We start from the raw sequence: 25,475 nt of genomic DNA, 5'->3' as shown, positions 1-25,475 counted from the left end.
AGCCTACAGTATATTGAGACTCTGTTTGGCAGTGCACCTGGTTTTTATACAACCAAAACTTACCTCCAAGCCTGGAATTCAAAAATAAGCTCCTGAGGCCACTGGGAGCAACATCAAAGGGGTTGGAGAGCAACATGTTACTCACAAGCTACTGGTTGGGGATCACTGTTCTAGAGTGGCAAATAGTGTTCAAGAGTATGTGTGTGTGTGTGTGTATATATATATAATACACAAAAGCCATGAATATCCTGTAAATTATATCCTTATAAACGGTGAGTTCTGATGTCATCAGTTATAAACGGTGAGTTCTGATGTCATTTCTGTCACATGACTCACTGAAACGTGTGTATTATAATAAATAAAGTACCCCCAGTTGTAATATATGAGGATATTAGAAGTTACCTCGGAGTTCCATGACCTGTATAAAAACACTCGGCCTTCGGCCTCGTATTTTTATATGGTCCTGAAACTCCTCGGTAACTTATAATATCCTTATATTTTACAAGAGGGGGTACTTTATTCACTATATATATATATATATATATATATATATATATATATATATATATATATATATATATATATATATAATATATATATGTTCTATTCTCGCAAAGGGGTTCAAGAGTAAGATACTACCCATACAACACAAATAGAGAAACATTTACCTTTATTATAAACAATTATGACATTGTCTCAGGTTTATTATTAATGTTCCATCACTGTCCCAGATATCCTAATACAACATATTTGCCAACTACCAAAAAGAGCCAGCGTTCCTTGTGCATAAAGTGCATTCTATGTGAAATACAGTGTAACGAGGGTCAAGTATGCACTAGAGCAATGTAATATTAGATTGCACCCAATCTAGTATCCCGTAGCAACCAATCAGGTCGTCTGTTTGAAAGCAAATATCTGATTGGTGGCTATGAATTAACAGACCTGGTACATACTTCTATGACAGCACCCATGGGCTTTCTGTGGGTGTAGGTTGAACATAATGGGGTCTAAGCAGTGTGAAAGGAAGGCTGTCCCCTGTGTCTGTCCCATCTTATCCTTGGTGGGATCGGTGGAGTCCTGTTCATGGGGCCTCCAGAGGCTTCTGTTCTTCCAAAGATGATATCATTGGCTTGTAGTTGCAATCTCTGGGTTATAGGGGGCACAACTTGCAGCCCAAAGGGGGTTGGTGAATGTGAAAGAGAAGGAGGAGGGGCAGAAGGTATAGAGGGAGCTGAGGCCACAGGGATAGGTGTTGGTGGAAGGGGTCGCTGCCTGATCCAGTCTTCTTCGCTTGCTTCACTGGAGGCTGTTGTCTGTTGGGACAAGATCATGGCGGTAACCAAAAGAGGCACAATAAGGTAACTATGCATAGAGTAGCTCTAGTCTGGTATTAAAAGGATGCCGACCTTCACTGTCAAGCTATTGTTAAAGGGCCACTATATACATATGTTTAGATACATTGCGCTTGTACATTCAATAGAAGTCAATAGCTATCAGGGCTGCCATCTGAAACTATACTTTACTATTTAGATTACAGGCCCCTGAGGGGACAGATTTAATAGCCCATTGTCTACCTGGACACCCTGGGAGCTATCTACGCCAACTAAGTAGAATGGGCCCTCAGTTAATAAAAAAGACTCTGTACTATTTGTTATGCCCCTTTCCATGCCTCATTACACCTAAACATTCCTGATCTTTTCCACATCTGGATTATTCCATTACCAGCTACTTTTTAGATGGCCATACCACAATAATGTCAGACACTTATTTACCCTCCCCAGTACTTTGTATAGTTATTGTAATTTGAAACAATACTGGGCAAATTCACTAAGATTCGTAGTTGCGCCAGGCTTAACTTCGCCGCACTTCGCCGCACTTCGCCAGGCGTAGTTTCGCCAGCGCTCCGCAAATTCACTAAAATCCGAAGTTGTGCTCATGGGTAGCGTAAGGTTGCGAAGTTGCGCTAACGTTGATTCGCTAAGTGAAGCGAAGTTACGCTAGCGATGGTTAATTTGCATACGGTGCCAAATTCAAATTTCAATGGAGGAATATGTAGCAGCACTACAAATGCCTGGGAAACCTTCAAAACATCAAATAAAATTTTTATTTTGCCCTACACATGTGCCCACTGTATAGTTAAGTTGCCATGAGTTAGGGAATGTAGGGGGGAAGGAGGAGAGCCCCAAAATATCACCCATAATATAGAAAAAACGCCAGCGTTTTTTGGGACTTAGAAAATTTTTTTACTTTTTTTGAAGCAATCCCTATCTACTCTATTGCGCTTTGCCTGGTCTGAGGTGGCGAAGGAAGTCTAGCGTAAAAGGTAGCGTTCAGTACAATGCGCAAATTCGCCAGGCGTAACGGTGCGAAGTTACACTAGCGAATTTACGCCAGCGTTCGTTAGTGAATTTGCGAAGTAACGAAAATGCCCTTCGGCGCTTAGTGAATTTGCCCCTACTATGGGATAATCCAATACCAGATTAAGGGGTTTGGCATGGTGTGTGTAGCAGTGGTTTACTACTACTTGTTTTGTGGTTCTGAATATATTAAAGCATTTGGCTAGGTGCCACTTAGTTATAAAGCTCAGAGATACATAAAAAACATTTTGTTATTGGTCAGATGGGCACCCAATAGGTGCAATCCCAAAAATTCATCCCTATTGGCCGTAAGACTTGTCTTTTATAGATAAACAGGAGGAGAGCAACTACATATCCCACACATATCTCATTCGTTTAGGCCTTCAGGATGGGCCCCCTGTCCACAAATGTGGGCCCTACAGTTCAGGAATCTCTGCTGTATAATAAGGCAAGATGGTGTCAGGCAAAGAGAATGCAGCTGTGGGATAGTGAGTGTAGTAAGGCAAGGGGTTGTAGCTGTAAAGCAATATGGTAAGGAGGATAGCTTTGGGGAAGAGGAAGGATTGACCTGTGGGATAGTGTGTATAGTAGGGCAAGATTTAGTTGTAACTATCTAAAGGCTGATTTGAATATAAATAATGATGCCCAACCCCTATACAGGGAAGCCATGGGGATGGCCCACTGATACCACTCACCTCTTCTGCTTCTGGTTGGGAAAGGACATGCACTTCTTCTTTTCCTTGAATCTCACAGCGGCAGAAAGGGCAGGTGTGTCCGTCAGACTTCTGCAATGGAAAGTCAAACTGTCACATCTCATAGAAATCTGTCAAATCTGGAAACATACACAAGTTTTCTGTTCTCAGCATTTTTGCACTTTCACCCACCCTGGAGTTGTTAATGCGCCAAAATATGTGGATGGCAGCTGCTGCGATAATACTGGAATTTTTTACACCAAAGATGAATGTGGCATGGGGAGTTTTGGGTGCTCCTAAAAATACTGGCAGAGAAACTGTCCTGCTTGCCATCATCCTTAGACAGAAAAATAAACAATGGGTCAACAATAGTGATGAGCACCAGACATAGAAATCTGCATTTTTGCCATCTGCAAATTTTTTTCGCGAAACTGAGGCAAAAATCCGCCACGAAAAAGACAAAATTGTCCCTCAGACAAAAAAGTCGCCGTAAGAAAAAACACCCATTGACTTTCATACATTTGGACAAAAAAGTCGCAGAGACAAAATAGTCACCACAAGAAAAACGCCCATTGACCTCAATGCGTTTGGCGATTTTTTTCACACATTTTTCCTCATTTTCGTAAATTTTTCAGCAAACCAAAATGGGATTAATTTCCTCATCACTCGTCAACAATATTAGGGCAAAACTAATAGCTAGTGTTCTTCCCCCCTCCATAATTTATCAAAATATAAGAAAAACTCACCCACTTTCTATTTATTCCTATGGGATTATTAGAAGTTTATTTACCAGTGGGTGGTAGTTACAGTTCACCATTTGATAAATACATCGTGGTGAATTCTAATCTCCCATTTTAATGAATATACCCCTAAGTGTTCTCTCTTACCTGCCATGCTAAGAGGCAGTCATTACACAGTAAGTGCCCGCACGGCTTTATACGGACATTCTTCTCATTGTCGACACAGATCTTGCACAGTTCAAAGGAGGAACCCATCTGGGAATATAAATCCCATTGCTCCTACAGAAGACACAAGTGGGTGCGTTTATGGGAGATGCAAAGAATGAGACAAACACGGACTAGGAGAGTATACATATTTTTATATATATATATATATATATATATATATATATATATATATATATATATATATATATATATATATATATATATATACAGGGTTCTTCGATTCTGTTTTCCAGATACAGGTACAGTTTTGGCTTCTCTATATATTCTCTAAAATGCAAATGACATGCGAAAAAAACACAGTAACGCATCGATAGACTGGACAGAGCGGTTCGACCGGCTTTTGCTCACCTGTGATACCTGAACCTTGGGGCTCGTTGAAGGGTTGCTCAGTTCTGATAAATCCGGATTACTGCTCAATCCATTAGGGTGTAAATACCTGCAACAGTGAAAAAACACTGACTGTTTTAGGGCTCTTACAGATGAGCGGTTTTACCTGCGCTACGGTCAGGCCCGGATTTGTGGCGAAGCCGCATAGGCCCAGGCCTAGGGCGGCATCAATTAAGGGGCAGCATGCCGCCCAGCCGGCAAGTGATTTTCTTGCCGGAGCACTAGCGACGAACGGCTAGTGCTCAGGAATCAAGGTGACAGTAGCCTCATGTGCAATCTTCAAGATAACATGATGCTCGTGCGCCATCTTCAAGCTGGAAGCGATGTGCATGCGTGCAATCTTATGAAAGGGAGGGGGCGACAGAGGACGCCGGCCTCCGGGCGCCCTCACGGCAAATCCGGCCCTGGCTACGGTTTCATGCGCTCAGCCGCAGGGGAGAGCAGGAGTAGGCTCTGAATTCTTTTCAATGGGGCTGTACTCATACAGGTGCATGTAAACGTCGATGCAGGTTGGGATGCAGCATGTTGCATTTTACCTGCGTTCTGCGCTCACATGCATCTGTGTGAGTACAGCCCCATTGAAAAGAATTCAGTGCGTCTACTCCTGCGCTCCCCTGCGGCTGAACGCATGAAACCAGAACACAGGGGAGCGCAGCTAAAACACTCGTCTGTACGAGCCCTTATTATCTTTAGCTCAGCTGATGTATCCATCCTCTGTGCTCTTTTTCTATCGAGTTTAAGGGGCTGTTCACTTTTTTGTTAAATTACGTATGACATAGAGAGTGATATTCTGAGACAATTTGCCGTTGGTTTTCATGTTTTATTATTTGTGGTTTTTGAGTTATTTAGATTTTTCTTCCACAGCTCTCCAGTCTGCAATTTCAGGTTGCTAGGGTCAAAATTCCCCTAGCGACCATGCATTGATTTGAATGAGAGACTGGAATATGAATAGGAGAGGCCTGAATAGAAAAAAAGAGCTATCAAAAGTTGAAATAATGAAACGTTTTTAGACTTCCAGAGCATTTGTTTTTCAGACGGGGTCAGTGACCCCCACTTGATAGCTGGACAGTCAGAAGAAAAAGGCAGGTAATTAAAAAAACTTTAAAAAATAGATAATGAAGACCAAATGAAAAGTTGCTTAGAACAGGCCATTCTATAAATACTAAAATCAATACTAAAATGAGCTTAATGGTGAACAACCCCTTTAACCTTTTAAACTAAACTGTTGCCTTTAAAGTCAAAAACTGATAGCTGATATGGGGGGAGTGAGCCCCACCCCTTCTCTCCCGTACTCCCTTCTCTCCCGTACTGAGGAGTTTTGGCCATGGGGTCTGCTCCCATTGCTGAGGCTTGTTCTTCAACTTACAGCCCCTCCTTCTGTCCTTCCAAAAGTGCCAAATATAAGGGCTTATTGTGTGGGATGGTCTGTAGAATTTCTCCTTTTGCCGTCACATAGCCAATAGCCCATTGGCCAAGGTGTGTGCAGCTTAGTCTGAAGATGTAACTGCGGGAAACAAGGAGACATTTGGTTAAGGGGCAGAAAATACTTTGCCGACGACTATGATATTAGCACATTACAGGGTATATTTATTATATAATTAAAAATGAGTTCACCACAGTTCAGAGGGGAAATCCCTCGTTTTTTACCCACTTGTTTTATCAAAGGCCAAAAGTAACCTTTGTGAATAGAGAGAGCAAAGAGCACTGGGCATCTCTTGTGAACATGACTTGACTTTATTGTCACCCATATTTAAGCAGAGAACCTAACCTGGTTAGGGTGAGACAGGCTAAAAGGCGCTTCCTCTCGTGCAGGCCGGCGTTATCGGCAACTCGCGCATGTGCATGTGCCCAGTCTGCGCTGATCAGGTTGCCTAGGGCGCCTGGCCGGCCTGGCCATGGTCCCTGTAACCAATTATGCATCCAGAACCGCTGGTTTTATAGCACAGAACCTAGCCTGGTTTGTGGTATTAAGCAGTGCTATGTATATGGCACGAGGCAAGTTAATACCTTCTGTTTTCAGAAGACTTTATGTTGCACATATATTTAAAGATACTCCTGGATAATTTTTATGCATTAGGGAAAAGAAGGGATGCAGCGAATCCAGGATTCAGCCTTTTTCAGCAGGATTTGGATTCAACACGAATCCTTCTGCCTGGCTGAACCGAATCTGAATTCTAATTTGCATATGTAAATTAGGGGCAGGGAGAGAAATTGCGTGACTTTTTGTCACAAAACAAGGAAGTAAAAATGTTTTCCCCTTCCCACCCCTAATTTGCATATGCAAACTAGGATTCAGATATGGTTCGGCAGAATCTTTTGCTAAGGATTCGGGGGTGCGGCTGAATCCAAAATAGTGGATTCGGTGCATCCCTAGGGAAAAGTTCAAAAATGTTATTAAAAAAGAAGTGTAAAGGTGGTCATACACGCACTGATAATAGCTACTCGCTTGGAGGCACATTTATCAAAGGTCGAATTTTCGAATTCATGTGAGTTTTTTAAAACTCCCAAAAATTCAAAATTCAACCAATCTAAATTTATTATTAAAATCCAATTTTTCAAATTTCGACGAATTGAAACAAACAGAATTCGAATCAAATTCGATCAAACTCGATTCGAGTATTTTCTCGGAAAATCTGCAACGAGGGCTAAGTAAAGAGATAGGGGCATTTACCCAGGGTAACACCTAGGCTGGGGGGAGCAGGAAGGGGGGTTTATGTAGGGTAGGGGGTAGGGGATTTTAATTTGGTCAGATGATAAAGAAGTATGGCAACCTTTAGAAAATTTACAGAACAAGACCAATGTGAGCCCATTCAGAGCATTACCAGGACTAGATTGTTATCGCCCTGATGACATGGAGTCAGAGGTCCATAATAATATATGTTCCAAACGTTGAATTTGTAATTAGATTACAGTTAGATGAATAAGCCCCGTATTAAGGAACTTAATTAGATTCTAAAGATCCAATTACTGATACATTCCAAACATGGCTTGCGTTTCATGTTAGAGAATCATTCCTAATAAGCCTAGATGGTGAAATCATAAGGGCAGAGACACACGCTGCGATTCGGGGAGATTAGTCGCCCGGTGACAAATCTCCTCTTCTTCGGGGCGACTAATCGCCCTGAACTGCCTTCCTGCCGACTAGAATGTAAATCGCTGGCAGGATGGCACTCGGACAGGCCCGGATTTGTGGAAAGGCCACCTAGGCCCGGGCCTAGGGCGGCAGGATTTTAGGGGGGCAGAATGCTGCCCAACCATACCCACATTGGTTCAAAAACACTTGGGATGTGTTGGAGATATAATATTTTTTTAAATTTCCCATGCATCAATCCCCATTGCTCCAGTCCAGATGATGTAAAAATTTGCACGAATAAAGGGGAGGGGACAGGGGCAACGAATGGCAGTGGGCCTAGGGTCGCCCACTATGTAAATCTGGCCCTGCACTCGGAGCGCTTCGTTTTCCGAAGTTGCCCGAAGTTTCTTCGTGAAGCAACTTCGAGCGACTTTGGAAAACAAAGCGCACCAATTGCCATCCCGCCAGCTATTTAAATTCTAGCCGGCAGGAAGGCAGTTCAGGGAGTCTTGTCGCCCCGAAGAAGAGGAAATTTGCATCATGTTAAGAACGCTTCCAGGCAGCACCTCTCACCTTTGTTTGTGTTCCATTCAATAGACTGCCAGTCCTGTTGTCCAAAACGTCAGACAACCAGCCTTTCTTATTATTCATAGAACTGTACAAATACATGACCTAATTTAACCTCCCTGCTGAGTCATACCTGGCAGGTTTCTGGATGTGGCTCTTCAGGTGCTCTCTGACCTCATCATATGTAAGGAATGCCATATAACCAGGGTGAGTAACAGCTAGCAACATCCAGTTCTGCAGAAGAGTGTTCCATGGCTGGATGCAAAACAGAAGGATAAGGATATAGCAATTTTAGCTGGAAAGGTAAGGGACATAATACTGGACACCAAGAAACCTAGTGCAACCAGAACTGAAGCCTCAAATTCCAAAGTGACACAAACAATGGCACATGCAGGACATAATAATGATATGGTTACCATATTAAGGTCAATGTTAGACGCAGCGTACTGGTACATACAGTATAAGGCAAAATAATTGCCTGTCCAACCTATATCTGGAGATTGATCAGATATCTATCAGGCAGCTCAGAAGATCCCTAAGGATGAGGGACACATTGTGTCCCAATGGGTCGTAATAGGCCCCTATTATGATTTAATTACTGGCCCAGGGGATAAAGATGGATCTGCCAAATGGATCTGCCACCATCTGGGTCCATGTCAAAGAAGCAAAGGTTCTCATGTATGACTTAAGGCTCATGGCATTTCACTGCAGACAGGTCCTTCCCATTCAAAAGAAATTACTCATTGGCACACATTTTTTGCAGATAGAATCAGTGTTTAGAAGCATACCAGCATACCAGCTTTTTTTTTGGGGTATTTCTGCTCTACGGAAAAATACTGTACTTTTGAAATATTTCTATTTTCTGGTTGACAAGCAACAGGGTACAGATTCTAGATATACATCTACAAGACAAGCAGGATTGCTTATCCTATATCTAATATTTTATATATACTGCACTGCTACCTGAAATACCTGCAGCTAATTTACAATTAACACAGAAGAGAAAAGAAATCTTAAGGCTAAAATTGCCTGCCAACTTGGCCTCTGTTGAGAAACCTGTTGATGCCTGTATAGACTTAAACAATGGTCTCCTGATATCTGGTCAAGATATAGTTTGGATTGGCTGTAAAATCTTTTATTATTAAATGATAACATCTGTCTATGGATGCTGATGGGTTCTTAAAATTCCTTAATTCAGGATTTTTATTGCTCAAGCCCCTCCTTGGAGTTCCTGCCATCCTTAATTTATAACAAGATTACAGACAAAGGAAAATATTGTAGTATCACCATTCAGCCATAGTTTCAAGAAGATCTGGAACCGCAAATAAGTATTCACCCCTTATCTCATCCTAATTGACCTTCAAGCTAGGCTTCCAGGTTTATCAAGAGCAAATAGGCTTTAACCCCAAATTGGCCTTCAGACTGAGCCCCCCACCCACCCACTGCTCCAGGAACCACCGAGGGGGTCAGCCCCACAGTTTAGGAACTACTGCCTATGTGTAACCCAATTGTTAACCTGCAAATGTTTCAGATTTGGTCCACCACCTGGGCGGTGGTTGTGGTTAAAGAGAGTACAGTGAAATCAATCCAAGAAAGAGGATATAATTTTGCCACCTAAAAGTTGGACAAAAAATTATATGAATCTTTAACCTTTAGATGACATAGGGTTTGTGTATACCCATCAGACATAGACTGTATCCACTGTCATCTAAATGTCTCAGCCAATGGGATTTCCTAGCCTCCCCAATCAATCTCTGAAGCTCCAAACAAATACTGAATGAAGTATTTAGTATTTATAGTTTACAGCCAATGACTGCGTACGCACGAGCATATGAGTGACGTCACAATTATAATAACATCACAGTCATCTGTCTTTGACTATATTAAAAAATAATAGAAACAAGATTATAAATACATGAATTGAGGGTTTGTGACGTCAGTGTATTTGCATTGTACTATTATAATGGATTAAATGAAAGCAGCATTAACCTACAGTATCAGGTTCCTTCTCTTTTTGTTACTCCTATTTGCATTATCCCTACATACAAAAGGCAGGAATGGCCGTACCTGGAACAGTCTTGTGAAGATGTCAAACTCAAACACAGACACGTAGTCATTACACGTGAGGTCTACTGTGCTGTGCAGGGCAGACTCAAGAGGCCCAGATCCAACTGAGTGCACATGGTTAAGTCCTGCTCGGAACTCACTCCATTGCACTAGGCATCTGTTAAAGGAGAAGGAAAGGCTAAAATGAAGTAAGCTTTATCAGAAAGGTCTATATAAATACACCAGTAAACCCTCAAAGTAATGCTGCTCTGAGTCCTCTGTCAAAACAAACACAGCATTTCTTTCCTTCTATTGTGTATACATGGGCTTCTGTATCAGACTTCCTGTTTTCAGCTAAAACCTCCAGGGCTTGGGCTTGAGCATGCTCAGTTTGCACCTCTCTCCCCCTCCCTTTTCCCCCTTCCCTCCTCCCCTCCCTGTTGTAAACTGAGCCCAGAGCTATGTGCAGGGAGAGACTCAGGCAGGAAGTGATGTCACACCAAGCTAATATGGCAGCTGCTTTACTAAACAGAGAGAGCTTCTGGAGCTGTTTACTCAGGTATGGTAATTCATTATACAGAATAAATATAATATTATAGCTTGCACTATTGTGAAGAATATATTGGCTATAAACTGCTTCGGTAGCTTTCCTTCTCCTTTAAAGTAACATACAGAGGTAGCCGTGTTAGGTGCTGAAATGGACACTATGCTCTACTTGTCACAGACCTCTCAGAGAAAACCAAGGGATCACATGATCGCAAATGGGGTTTAATCTGTAATGATAAAAGGGGGACTGTAAAGGCTCATTTTGAAAACAGTATGTAGGTACTATGACTTTTCTTGTCATGTAAAAGATTACTCCCATGTCTGAGACCCTTTGCTCAGAAATTATGTTTGAAAGGCTGATCTAAGATTTGGGCACTTTGTGAATAAACTGTCCACTGGGAGGAACTCCATCAGAATCATAGTCAGAGGTCATAATATACAAATATAAATTGCCAGTCCACCCTTTCTCAGACCCCCATAAAGACATTTTTGCCAGGAGTATTCTCAGTAATTCCTCCGTCTCAGTGTTACTTACCTTTGGCCAAATGTGTTTGTCCAGAACTGTGAGGCTTCAGGTTTGGAGATTTTATATGTGTTCCCCTGAAATTTTCCCCCAGGAAACAGGGCTTTGAGCTCTGCGAGAATGTGGCTGAAAATCAGTGAGAGCTTGGTGAGGTTTCTCCTGTGACAGAGACAATAATATTGTAAGAGAAAAATCCAGGTTGTTTTTGCAGTTATACACAAATCAAACAACCTACTTATATCCATCTTCTCCTCTTATGTAATAATGGACAAGGAAAGGCACCTCGCTATTGAAATATTTACAATCTTGGGGTTTTTTTGGTCACCACCGTTTAGAAACCATTTTCTAATATCTTGCAAGTGGATCTTTTGCATGTTTGACAACTGGGCCAACGCTTTCCGATCCAATTTTAGAGCAGAGAGGGGCGAAAGAGAGAAATAGAGCATTTAGGGGAGAGGGAGAGAAAGAAGTGGAGAATGAGAAAGGGTGAAGAGTAAAGCTGGCCATAGACTCAAAGATCCGCTCGTTTGGTGACATTGTCAAACGAGTGGATCTTTCCCCGATATGCCACTAACGGCATGGCTATATCGGGGTTAATTCGAAACGTTCGGCCGTATGGCCAAACAATTGAATTACGATGCGCCAAGGGGCTCCGACGGGTCGGTCGGTTAAAAATCAAACCTTCTCGATCTATATCGTGGCCAGTTATCGATCGGGAAGACCCATCGGAAGCCCCCATACACGGGCAGATAAGCTGTCAAATTGGTCTAAACGACCGATATCGGCAGCTTTATCTGCCCGTGTATGGCCACCTTAAGAGACAAGAATGGATGAAGCAGAACTAAGATGAAGTAGACAGACAGGGAGAGGGGCTTGGGTAATGAGTCTCCTGGTGGGACACCACTACTGCAGCTTAGAGTTGTCCAAAAGTATTTCGACTGCAAAATATCCAATACATTATGACATAAAATATACTGGGAGAGTGGGTCCCTGTGGATAAATAAAGATGGTTTCAAAGCTGCTGTGGTGCACCACCCTCTAATCTCATTCACATTTACAAGATCTTAATAGTGGTAAGGTAGAACTTTCCAAGTGACCTACTGCAGCTCCTGTGCTTATGACAGTCTCCTTCTCCATGATTAAATCTCCACAAACTGTTTGAGGAACTGACAATCTCTGCTTTGTTTTCTGCTTTGCATAGGCAAAATCATAGTGAGTCCTACTGTTTGCCTCCGACACAGACACTGGCTTCTAGTAAGGCATTCATGTGACATTCAGGAACTAGATAAACATTTGCATGGTGCCAAGATAATAGGAAAAAAGAACCAAGCAAATTCATGTGTTCAGGCCTAAAATTCAAATTCAAATTTCAATTCAAAGTAATATCAGTAAGCAGGGCAGCCATCAGGGGGGGGACGGAGGGAGAGTTGTAGGGGGCCGAGGGTAAGGAGGGCCCGGCCACGCCACACTTACTTGATTAGCCGGGCCCCCAATCTTTCTGAGAGCTGCTGACTTCGGGAAGGCATGGACGTTTAAGGGGCCCTGGCCACCAATTTTCTTATAATGGGGGGGGGGCCTGGCTACCAATTTTGGCCACCAATTTTTTTTCTCATGTGGGGTCCTAGCCACCAATATTTTTTAATGGGGGGGCCCTGGCCACAAATGTTTTTTTTGTTTTTTTACTGTGTGGTGGGGAGGGCGGACCTGTAGGTGGGGCTTGTGGTGGGTGTAGCCCAGGGGGCCTTGGAAATTTTGTCCTATGGGGCCCTGCGATTTCTGATGGCAGTCCTGTCAGTAAGCTCTGAGCTATCATTTTGCAATGGTTTTCCCATGTCAGATGATTGTCCCCAGATACAACTCCCAGTCAACTTCTTCTTTACACCTTGGCCAGCCAAATGCATAGATACGGTGTCCCTAGGTATGAGCACCTGGTCATAGTATAGTAATAGTATATTTATAGTATATTAATAGTATAGTAATAGTATAGTAATAGTATAGTAATAGTATAGTAATAGTATAGTAATGTACATGCCACCAGTCTGTACTCATGCATGGATGCTGTTGGCCACCAGAATGGTCTATCCAGAAAAAGAACCAAATGAAGCACATGAAAGTACCTTGGCTGCGACACTACATGGGTTAGTTCATCCCCTGTGACAAGTTTGAAGTCCTGGATCATTGCTGCTATTGACAAGCTGAAACTTTAGGCTGGTGCGATACGTTCAATATGTAAAATATGCCATTTTAACCATATTTATATTGTATACATTCGTCAAACAATTCTTAACAGTAGCAGCTTCAGCCCCTAATGAGCATACACCCTGACGTTTATACATTAGTTGAAAGCAGGAGCTTTACAGGGGTTGTTCACCTTTGAGTTAACTTTTTGAATGATGGAGAGAGTGATATTCTGGGACAATTTGCAATTGATTTTCATTTTTTGCAGATATTTATTTTTTTCTTCAGCAGCTATCCTGTTTGCAAAGTCAGCCCTCCGGTTGCCAAGGTCCAAATTCCCCTAGTAAACATGGACTGATTTGAATAAGAGACTTGATATGAATAGGAGAGGCCGGAATAGAAATATGAGTAATCCAAAGTAGCAATAACAATCAATGTATGGCTTTACAGAACATTTCTTTTCAGATGGGGTCAGTGACCCCCATTTGAAACCAGGAAAGAGTCAGAAGAAGAAGGCAAATAATTAAAAAAACTATACAAAATAAATAATGAAGACCAATTGAAAAGTTGTTTAGAATTAACTATTCTACAACATACCAAACGTTTAATTGAAAGAGTTGTTCACCTTTGAGTTAATTTTTAGTATGATGTAGAGCAGTGGTCCCCAACCAGTAGCTCGCGAGTAACATGTTGCTCTCCAACCCCTTGGATGTTGCTCCCAGTGGCATCAAAGCAGGTGCTTATTTTTGAATTCCAGGCTTGGAGGCAAGTTTTGGTTGTATAAAGGCCAAGTGTACTGCCAAACAGAGTCTCCTATAGGCTACCAGTCCACATAGGGGCTACCAAACACCCAAATACAGCACTTATTTGACATCCCCATGGACTTTTTCATGCTTGTGTTGCTCTCCAACTCTTTTTTTACATTTAAATGTGGCTCACCAGTAAAAAAAGGTTGGGGACCCCTGATGTAGAGAGTGAGATAATTTGTAATTGATTTGTATTATTTGTAGTTTTTGAGTTACTTATATTTTTTATTCAGCAGCTCTCCAGTTCAATTTCAGCATTCTGGTTGTTAGGGTCCACATTACCCTAGCAACCATGAACTGATTTCAATAAGAGGTTGGAATATGAATAGGAGAGGAACTGAATAGAAAGATGAGTAATTAAAAATAGCAATAAGAATAAATGTGTAGCTTTACAGAGCACTTGTGTTTGGATGGGGTCAGTGACCCCCACTTGAAAGCTTGAAAAGTCAGAAGGCAAATAATTTAAAAATTCATACAAAGTCATTGTATAACATACTAAAAGTTAACACAAAGGTGAACCAACCCTTTAACCCTAACTGATCCTGCACCCTGGACTTTCCTAAAGTCAACAGTTGATACTGATATATTCAGTGAAATCACAGCAGCAGCTTCAATCCCAACTGACCTTGTTCCCTGAATGTTGCTAAAGTTAACTGCTACAACTGATACATATTAATTGATACATTCTGTAATAGCAGCTGCTTCAGCCTCCCCCCCCCACTGAGCTCTTATTCCTTGCGTGCTGCTGAGAAATGTACGAAAAACTATAACAATAACATAATAGAACCGTTTAGAGTGTCAGCGACTTAATGGAGGAGCTACTTGTGCTAAAAGGTGGGAGCCTGGGAGGCAAAGGGAAATCTTTTTTTTTTTTTTAAATAAAAAATATACAAACCAAAAAAAAATCTCCCCGAACTGTCTCCCCTCCGGCTAGAATCTAAATCGCCGGTGGGAATGCACTCGGAGCACTTCGTTTTCCTAGTGAGGCAACTTCGGGCGACTTCGAAAAATTAAGCACTCCGAATGCCATCCTGCCGGCGATTTAAATCTCTCCGAATCTTCTCTGCCCTTAAGGGGTGGTTCACCCTGAGGTTAACTTTTAGTATGTTAGAGATGATACAATTACAAACATCTTTTCAATTGGTCTTAATCATTTATATTTTATAGTTTTTGAATTATTTGCCTTCTTCTTCTGACTCTTTCCAGCTTTCAAATGAGGGTCACTTTCTCCATTTAAAAAAACAACTGATCTGTAAGGCTACAAATGTATTGTTATTGCTACTTTTTATTATTCATCTTTCTATTCAGGCCTCTCCTATTCCAGTCTCTTATTCAAATCAGTGCATGGTTGCTAGGATAATTTGGACCCTAGCAACCAGATTGCTGAAATGGCAAACTGGAGAGCTGCTAAATAAACAGCGAAATAATTCAAAATCCGCAAATAATAAATAATGAAAACCAATTGCAAAAGTCCAAATCTATCTCAACATTTTCTGCTACAAACTCCGATCAAATCCACTCGAGTTTTTGGCACTTATTTATTATTGCATTTTCCCGAAAATTTGCTTTGCGGAAAAAAATCAAGTTTTTTTTTGGATTTTTCACCTGAAAACTCTGATTTCTTATACTTTTTTCCCCCAAAAACGTCGGAGTATTGCACGAAACCCAGCGCACATCAAAAAATCAATGGGACTTCTCCCATTGATCTACTGTATATGCAACCTCAACAGGTCTGAGATGCCGGATTTTCTAATTCAGACTTTTCCATCCTCCGGGTTTAATAAATTCCAAAAAAATTGTGATGTTTTAAAAGTCAGATTTTATAAAAATTTAAAAAAATCACACATTTTTTGGGATTTTTGCCTCAAAGTTAACACAAAGATGAAGAACCCCTTCTTCCAATGTCAAGGTTCACTGGTTCATATGTGAGGTTAGAAATCAAGCATCTTACACAATATTCCTAGACACCCAAGTCTTCAGGGAGTTCTATCAGCTTCCCCAATCCTACCATTTCTCTCACCCTGAATGCCTATCTTTCACTCCACTCCCACCACTCCTTTTCTATTATCCCACTCCATCCAGCCAACACCCTTCTGATGAATGCGTCAACGTCAGACACCCTTCACCCTTCAAAAGGGATCAACCCCCAGAACCAACAGCAACATAATCTATGGGTGATATTTGCTCATTCCTCACAACCAATAGCAACCAATACAATATTTGTTTTAGGTGTCTAACTGCAGTAGAAAATTGAAAGGTAACTGCTAATTGGCTGTTGCAGATTATTAGACCCAGAGAAAACTTTGCTCCTGTTCCTTTTAATCTCTTGCACTTTCTCCTCTGGTATCCCAGTCCCACACCCTCTTTTCTCTTTCAACAAATTGAGTTTTGTTCATTATTGATAAAAGTCCATATTTATCTGATCCTTTGGACACAGAGCCAGAGTTGGGGGTTGGGCAATAAAGGCTGGGACCCCAAATTGCAGAAATAAGTAATGCCATTCGTACATTAAGGCTCCTGGTCAAGTGCTCGGTAACACATTCCTATTGCATTTTATTTATAAATTAATATTCACTTGAAAGGGATGGACTTTGAGCGATGTATCCCTGGAACCCCTAAAGTAGGTGGGAAGCTCAAAGAAAGTGTTTTAAAGTAACGAAAATATAATATCCTGTTGCTTTGCACTGGTACAACCGATGTGTTTGTTTATGAATAGTCTATATAAACAAGCTGCTGTGTAGCCATGGGGGCAGCCATTCAAAGCTGAAAAAGGAAAAAAGACACAGGATACACAGCAGATAACAGATAAACTCTGTAGTATACAATGGGATTCTTTAGAACTTATCTGTTATCTATTGTGTCTCCTGTGCTTGAATGGCTGCCCCCATGGCTACACAGCAGCTTGTTTATATAAACTATAGTAGAGTCTCTGAAGCAAGCACAACAATTATAACAGTGCAGAGCAACACTACATTATATTGTTGTTCCTTTAAAACACTTTCATATTTTGGTGTTACTGTTCCTTTAAGTCTGGTCATGCCCTACCATAAAACACTGGTGTAAAAGTTACTCATTGCTCTTCAGTGATTAGTGCAGCTCCTGAGTGTGCAGGAGGTGTATGTAGAGTACATGTATTCCTTTATCTGTTGCAGGAAGGAGCTGCATTGCAAATAACGTTTATTCTCTTCATCTTGGTACAACTCTCATCACAAAGTTCAAATCTGTTTGTGAAAGGGATACTATCATGGCAAAAAACATTTAACATCTAAGAACAACACTCAATAGTAAAAACCCATGTCTCACTGAGACACATTCAGTTACATTGAGAAGGAAAAACAGCAGCCTGCCAGAAAGCATTTCTCTCCTAAAGTGCAGGCACAAGTCACATGACCAAATACAGCTGGGAAATTGACAAAATGTCTAGCCCCATGTCAGATTTCAAAATTGAATATAAAAAAATCTGTTTGCTCTTCTGAGAAATGGATTTCAGTGCAGAATTCTGCTGGAGTAGCACTATTAACTGATTCATTTTGAAATAAAACATATTTTCCCATGACGGTATCCCTTTAACTCTCCTGGCGTCCAATAAAACACAAGCATATTTTAGTGCACTGGGCAAACCATAAGGGCTGGTAATTCAGCACAACGTTTATCTGCATATTATAAAAACATTAATATGATCTAATAAAATAGTGTAGCCAATGTAGAAATCAGCTAAAAGATGGCAAAGGGGCAGAAGAACTGATATTAGGTGTAGGTGATAAGTGAGCTCTCACTACTTTGCCCTTAATTTATAATCTCCTCCTTATTAACACCATGTAAATAACAACGTGGGTCATTGCTCATCTTTCCTGACCCACATATTGTTTTGTGTCACTTTAAATGAGGGGCAAGGGTTACTGGAGGCTGTGAATGGCTACCAGCAGGGCCCCACATGGTTCCATGGATAATGTCCCAGGCTGTAATTTAGACACGTTGACTCATGTCCAACAAGAACCAACAGCCAACAACACACTTTTGGGTCAAGCTAGCCCCAATGCATTACTGTGTGGCTTACCGATCCGGAGTAAATGTCAGTTATAACCTTTTCTCCCAGCTGCCATTATAACGCAACTGCTAGAAACTGAATTACTAACACGAGCTAAACTGCAGCAACCCACGGTAACCAAGAACACCATCACTTTTATTTTCTGATCGAAATGAATTGCTGATTGCCATTAAGATTAATTAAAGGGGAACTCCACAAAAAACATAACTTGAGCTTTTTGAAAAGTAAACATAATTTCAAGCAACTTTGCAATATGCATAAATTAAAAAATATGCAGACTTTTTTAATGGTTTTCCCTAGCCCCCTGCTCTCCTGCTCATCTGTTTGACTACTTTGCTGAGCTGGCTGACTACTGTTACGTATCAGCAGCCATCTGTCCTCAGCCTGCATCCTCGAAACCCCACAATTCCCTGTACACATGATTTCAATAAGGAACAGAACATCACAGTGCAATGCATTGTGGGTTATGTAGTTCCTGCATGCTGTCTGTAAGCTGTGGAGAAGTTGTTACTATTTGTAACATCAGTGTTTAGTCCCTCCTTCCCTGCCAGGATATCAAATGATGCAGAAAGAGAAAAACTGTTAAACAGCTGGATTTCAGCATAGAAAATGGCATTTATTCATACTTTTTGAAGAAACAGGTAACTGTGATGGATATATTAGGGGTTTCTGTGGTATGTAGCCTCTTTATAAAATTTTGGTTTGGAAGCAGGAGTTCCCCTTTAATTAATCTTCAATAGTCCCCATGATAAAAGATTGACTAAACTAAAGACTAAACCTCTTTTCATGTCAGCCACCGGCACTCGGACCTGACCCACAAAATGCAAAAATGGGTTGCAATGGTGCGATGATTATACTTTGTATGTGGGTATGACGAGGGAAGGTTGCTAAGAAACATATTGTGCTTTCTAGGAAAAAATGTATTATATAAAAACAGGAATGTGTTTTTTTTTTCTTTCATTTATTCTGTTCCAGTCATGAATGTGCGGTATGTGAGCACATAAAGAATACAGGTGGAAAGGTTTCTCTTAAGAAACATAACACTGAAGGTTTTCATAACAAACTCAGAGGGTTAGGGAAACCTGCTTTAGTTTAAAAACATAAGAAATCACAAAGAAATGTGCTTTTTTCTACAAGGAAAGTATTTTTGTTTTTACTTTTAAAGTGAAATATCTAAAAAAAATGACATCCCCAGGGGCCACATTCTTAAATCTCCCTTTTATTGAGACTACAGCAGTGCCAATCCCTTAGGGTAGAGACGCACGCTCAGATTCTGGGAGATAAATCGTTTTTTTATCTTTTATTTCACTTTATGCTGCAGCCAACGTTGGATGTAGCATGAAGTAAAATAAAAGATAAAACACATTCAATCACAAAACTGTTAGTGCTGGTTCTTCTATGCACCATAAATATATATTTATAACTAGTACTAGCCTATAAGATCAGTCAGAGACACATATTGGTACCTATCAAAAAGGTGCATCTTGCCCAGCACATTGTATTCTGTGCAACTATATATTATATACCAGATCTAAATACTAGTGATTCTGCTCAGATGCCCAACATTTTGGCACTCGCCAATGGAAAAAGGCTTTCCTAGGGCATTATATAGTGAATAAAGTACCCCCTCTTGTAAAATATAAGGATATTATAAGTTACCGAGGAGTTTCATGAGGTCATGGAACTCCGAGGTAACTTCTAATATCCTCATATTTTGCAACTGGGGGTACTTTATTTATTATAATACACAAGTTTCAGTGAGTCATGTGACAGAAATGACATCAGAACTCACCGTTTATAACTGATGACATCAGAACTCACCGTTTATAAGGATATAATTTACAGGATATTCATGGCTTTTGTGTATTATAGACAAATAATCAACAGGTCAGTACTTTTACACAGGATGAATGTATATATATATGCCACACTCTATCCTTCTAATTAGTCTCACTAAGGGGCAAATTCACTAAACGCCGAAAATACAATAGCGAAGCCTTCGTCGCACTTCGCCAGGCGAAGCTTCGCCAGGGTACCGCTAATTCACTAAAATCCAAAGTTGCGCTCAGGGAGCTGAAAGGTTGTGCTAGCGTTAATTCGTCAAGCAAAGTGAAGTTACGATATCGATACCTAATTTGCATACGGCGCCAAGTTAAAGTACAATGGACGTATATGTAGCAGCAAATACATTACACTACACAAGCCTGGGAAAGCTTCATAAAATAAAATAGAGGTGTTATTTTGCCCAATACATGTGCCCACTGTATAGTTTAGGTGCCATATGTTAGGAAATGTAGGGGGAAAGGAGGGTACCCCCAAAAAGATTTACGATCTTTTTCAGCCTATCACCCTTAAAAAAGTAAAAGACGCCAGTGTTTTTTGGGACTTTCTTTGAAGCAAGCCTTATCTACTCTATTGCACTTCGCCTGGTCTGAGGTGGCGACGGCAAGTCTGGCACAAGAGGTAACGTTCAGTAAAATGCGCAAGTTAGTGAATTAGCATAGTTACGTCCCATTCGCCATAGCGCAACTTCGTCTGGCATATGGGTGCGAAGTAGCGCTAGAGTAGGTCCACTTTGCTAGCGAATTTACGCGAGCCCCCGTTAGTAAATCGGCGAAGTAACGAAATGCCGTCAACCTGGCGAATTTGCTCAAGCGTTAGCCACTTTGCGCTGTAGTAAATTTGCCCCTCAATCTCCTATCTTTCTCCACACAATGTGACAACTTGGAGTTTCACTCCAGGTCTAGTAACCAATAGCAACCAATCAAAGCCTATCAATCAACAGCCTTCATTATTTATTTTTATGGTATTTAAATATGCCTATTCTGCCTCTCTCCTGTCTGAATATGCTGGATGTGGATGTTGGGGTGCCTGACCTCATTGTTAAAGATATCTTCTTTTTTATTATTTACTTGCTGTTCAGGCCCCTTCTATCCATCTTGTTACTCCAAACCTTCTGCCCTGGTTACAAGGGGAATAAACCCCAATAGAGAGCATAAAGCAGCTAGAAACGGTTGCCTGACTGACAGCTGCACAAAAAGAGCATGTAAATAACTACAATAACACTACATCTACATTATATTAAAACTTAATATTTCAGTCAATAGTCCCTTTAAAACAAGGAGTCTGCCCACCATGCTTTATTTATATCTTATTGCTTTTGAAAAGACTGAGAGGCTCCGAGCTGTTGTGGGTCCTAAGGCATCTCTGGTCTATTTTTTAAAGAAACCCTGGACTATAGCAGTAAATGATAACTTCTGATTGGCTATCCTTGGTAACTAACAAACTAGGTTTGCTTGATGACTTCAAGCAAACCTTGAACCTTGTATTCCCAGAGAGTTGAGGTGCAGCCTCAAAACTTACGAAATTCAAACTTACTGTAGCACCCCCTGGGTTTGCAAATTGTAAAACACATTATCAGTCCACAGATAACCTTTCTGTGTAGCTGCTATGTCTAAAGGCCCAATAAAAGGGGGAGGATGGGTTTGTTTATTCAGATCTCATTTTGACCAAATTACATTGTTGACAGGGAAAGGAATATTTTGAAGGAAAACAAAACAGTTTTTTAAATTAGTGCTTTATATTTAAAAAGAACTAGGATGAGTATAATGCCGCCACAATCCTTGATTTAGATTTCAAGCAGGTTCTAGATTTTTTTTTTACCACCCTGGAATACATTGTTTGTTTATTCAGATCTCATTTTGACCAAATTACATTGTTGACGGGGAAAGGAATATTTTGGAGGAAAACAAAACAGTTTTTTAAATTAGTGCTTATATTTAAAAAGAACTAAGATGTGTATAATGCCGCCACAATCCCTGATTTAGATTTCAAGCAGGATCCACTATTTGGGATTTGGCCGAATCCCTGAATCCTTGGTGAAAGATTCGGCCGAATACCGAACCGAATCTGAATCCTAAAAATTCTTAATTTGTGATGAAAAGTCACGTGATTTTCCTACCTGCCCCTAATTTACATATGCAAATTAGGATTCGGATTCAGTTCGGCCAGGCACGAGGATTCGACCGAATCCGAATCCTGCTGAAAAAGGCCAAATCCTGGCTGAATCCCGAACCAATTCCTGGATTTGGTGCATCCCTAGTTAAATCTAGAATAATGAAATGCAGTAGAGTGAATGGGCAGAAGGGTGGAACAGGGCAAGTACTGACACAAGAGCTGCACAAACACATTCCAGGCTGTCTAATGTCACACTGTGGCTGTCACAATCTCTCTACATCACTCACGTCACATCTTACAGTTGCTCATGTATCTTTTCCTACAAATCACTTCAATCCAATTAGCGGAATGGAAAATGGACGTACAGGAGAGTCACGGCTGGTTTAAGACAGAAAGGGATTTTGCCTGTGGCCCCTAAACTCATAGGGGGCCCTTGTACAGAAGATAAAGACATCGGGGCTCATTTATAAACACTGGGCAAATTTGCACCTAGGCATTAACCCATAGCAACCAATAAGTGATTAGCTTTTTGTCCAGCCAGCTGCAGGTTGAGCAATGAAAGCAATCATCTGATTGGTTGCCATGGGTTACTGCCCAGGTGCAAATTTGCCTAGTGTTTATAAATGACCCCCATTATGTAGTTTTTACATTAGGCATATTCAGTGTATGATATTCTGGTTCTTGCTGAAATACAACTCTCAACATGCCAAAGGGATGTCCATGGGGCTGGACATTATAGTTGGGAGGCAGAACAGATCCAAGTAAGAGACTGTCCTATGAGCTTGTGCGCCATGATGATGTCAAATTCTATGGGTTTGTACATCACAGTTGAGCGTGTACTTAATGGATGAGCTTCCACATAATGACTGATGATCCTATGATCTTGGACAACATTTTTGAACTGGTATAACATGGCTGAAGAGCCCACTTATTGCATAGTCACAGATAAAGACAAACCGACCCAGTGCAGCAAGTCTATCAGGTGCTCATTACTGGCATTCCAGAATCCTTTCTGTCGGCCCCGGTTGTCACCAGGTGTCACATTAGATTACAAATCAGGAATCTGCCAGTAGAGAAGCATTTGTACAGATGCAGGTTCTACACAGGAGCCAGATGAGTAACTTTCTACTCTTTCATGTGACAGGTCACAGGTCCTTCAAAAATGGGACAACATGTTGTGGCAGTATGTATTTTAGTGATAATTATCAGATAATGTGGCACAATGAAGCATAAAAAGCAAGGAGGTTGGCCCCTGAAACACCCGGCGATGAGATGCTCAGGGTTGGGGTTTTGGTTTGGGGACATGGGCCCTATAAAGAGTCCTGGTGCTATGAATTGATGCCATTTTGACCAAAGATCTGTATTTTCCAGGACTACAGTGTTATATGCAGTGCTGTATTGATGAGGCATAGACTGTGGGGGGCATGGAGGCATCTCCCATCTCACACTTTACCCGCCCTGTAACTTGTACATCACCCATACGGGTAAGTTGAGGAGAGCTGGCAGCACATGGCAGATGGTAAGTACAGAGCTTCTGTTTGTTCACCGACACTAAACTATGACCTAGACGTGATTGCAGAACTATAACTATCCTTGACTGGGCCCAGTAAGATCCTTGCACTTGCATTTGTGGCATTAGTAAAAGGTCCCTGGTAAGTACAGAGCTGCCCTGCATCAACCAGTGTGGTGTTGTGCCAAGCTGGGTAGGCAAACTAGTCACCCTGACCAGACACCTTGCCCCCCTCCCGTGTGTCCACAGGAATGAGCGAGCACAAGCGTGTTGAAGTCATGCAGGGGCGCCATGGTTTCTATTTTTAGCGTGGGGATGAGGGCCTGAAACAGGGGTAGTCAAACAGAAGAGGTACATGCCCAGCGCCCCTCTCACCTTTGTGCCCTAAGCAGGTGCCTCTTCTGTCTCCCCCTAGTTCCACCTCTGTGTTCTGCTCAGGTGCAGCTATAAAAACAGGTGCAGAGTGACCCACCATGACTGGTTTTGCATCTAAATTTTGACCTAAATCGTGTCCACGGTACACAGTTATAACTCAGGCTTTGTGGCAGGTCCATTTGAAACCATAAATACTGGCAAGCACTCTGTAGCCCACTCGTAGGGTGAAGTCATTCAAGTTTATTTCAGCAGATTAAAAACATTGCACTTCTGACGCGTTTCGTATAAAATATAAGTAGTCATAGGTATAACATACATTGTATCAAACGGCTATTTAAATCCGTATCCCGTGTGGCAAGTCCAACAATGAATCCACATGCAGGGCACGGGGCACAAGAATGAGTGACCAGGTCTGGAGTGGGATTTAAAAAAAGGCCAAACAGCCCCCACAGGTCCAATGAAGAGTGTCTGTAACATCTTACAGCAGCCCCTCTGGTATTTTCCAGAATTCACAGATTGCAAGTCGGGCCTGGGAGTGACTGGGGAGAGCTTGGGGTAGGGGTGTCTGGGCTTGCATTCCCAACCCATGGGCCTCTATCCCCACACTTTGTGGTCAGCATGAATGTAGATATGGGAACTCTCACCACACAAAACACAAACTTCTAAACATCTAATAAGGGTCTTTTGGGGAACACGTGTCCAAGTGGGGATCCTGCTGATTTACAGCCCCAGCTGGAGGCCACCATTGGTGTCACTATACAAAGAATAACTACATTCCCATCCAAGGTCCCAAGCTAAAAACCTCCTGCCTTACTAAAGCCAGTCCAGTGTTTTTGTACTGCTTATATATTCACTGTACTCAATAGGCCTGTTCCACAGTAGGCAAGGCTGTAAGTGTTATAGCAGCAATTTCCAACAGTGCCCTCCCGCTCTTGCACAGCTAACAACCTCCCATGCGGAACCCTACTCACCTGGCTGCGCTCTCTGCGCCTTGCGGAGCCCTGTTGAGGCCAAGGATCTCGTTGCAGTGCGCTGCCTTGCGGAGGATGTTGTTGAGTGTAACATGCAGGTATTCGTGTTGCCCATGATCAGACCAAGAGCCCTTGGCTAGTATGAGCTTGAGCTGTTCACTGGTGTCCCGAGCAATGTCTGGCAGGTAGGGGTGGCTCCTGTGCAGCAGGGGGGCCGAGCTTAATCGGGACAAGTGATCCATCTCACGGATAACCCTGCTCATGGTGCCTCTGTCCATGGTGTGGAACCTGTGAGCAAACATGTAGGTGCCTGTTGTAATGTGAGGGGCCGGTGAAGCTGGACAGGCAGGGTTACATGGAGCAGCCTGTTACAAGGGTTGGATATTTGTCCCAAGGAGTAGACACAGAGAGTAGGTTTGTAGCAGCAGCCTCTGCTGTTGGACTAACAATAACAGCTCTGCCCCGCTGCTG

The 25,475-nt window shown here is 41.7% G+C and overlaps 1 protein-coding gene across 1 annotated transcript; it reads right to left on the bottom strand.

Moving 5' to 3' along the window:
• Positions 1–653: 653 nt before the first annotated feature.
• Positions 654–25,475, bottom strand: cblc.S (Cbl proto-oncogene C S homeolog). The gene is made up of 9 exons (XM_018228136.2): positions 25,005–25,475; positions 11,172–11,318; positions 10,112–10,268; positions 8,178–8,299; positions 5,771–5,908; positions 4,366–4,453; positions 3,937–4,068; positions 3,053–3,142; positions 654–1,313 (listed from the first exon to the last, which is right to left on the bottom strand). The coding sequence occupies exons 1-9, from the start codon at positions 25,304–25,306 to the stop codon at positions 1,008–1,010; spliced, it is 1,482 nt and encodes a 493-aa protein (XP_018083625.1). The 5' UTR covers positions 25,307–25,475; the 3' UTR covers positions 654–1,007.

Source organism: Xenopus laevis, chromosome 7S (genome assembly GCF_017654675.1).
Source record: "Xenopus laevis strain J_2021 chromosome 7S, Xenopus_laevis_v10.1, whole genome shotgun sequence".
In the NCBI taxonomy this organism is placed as follows: Eukaryota; Metazoa; Chordata; class Amphibia; order Anura; family Pipidae; genus Xenopus; species Xenopus laevis.
The sequence above is the reverse complement of the archived record's forward strand: the minus strand, read 5'-3'. Positions and strand labels throughout refer to the sequence as shown.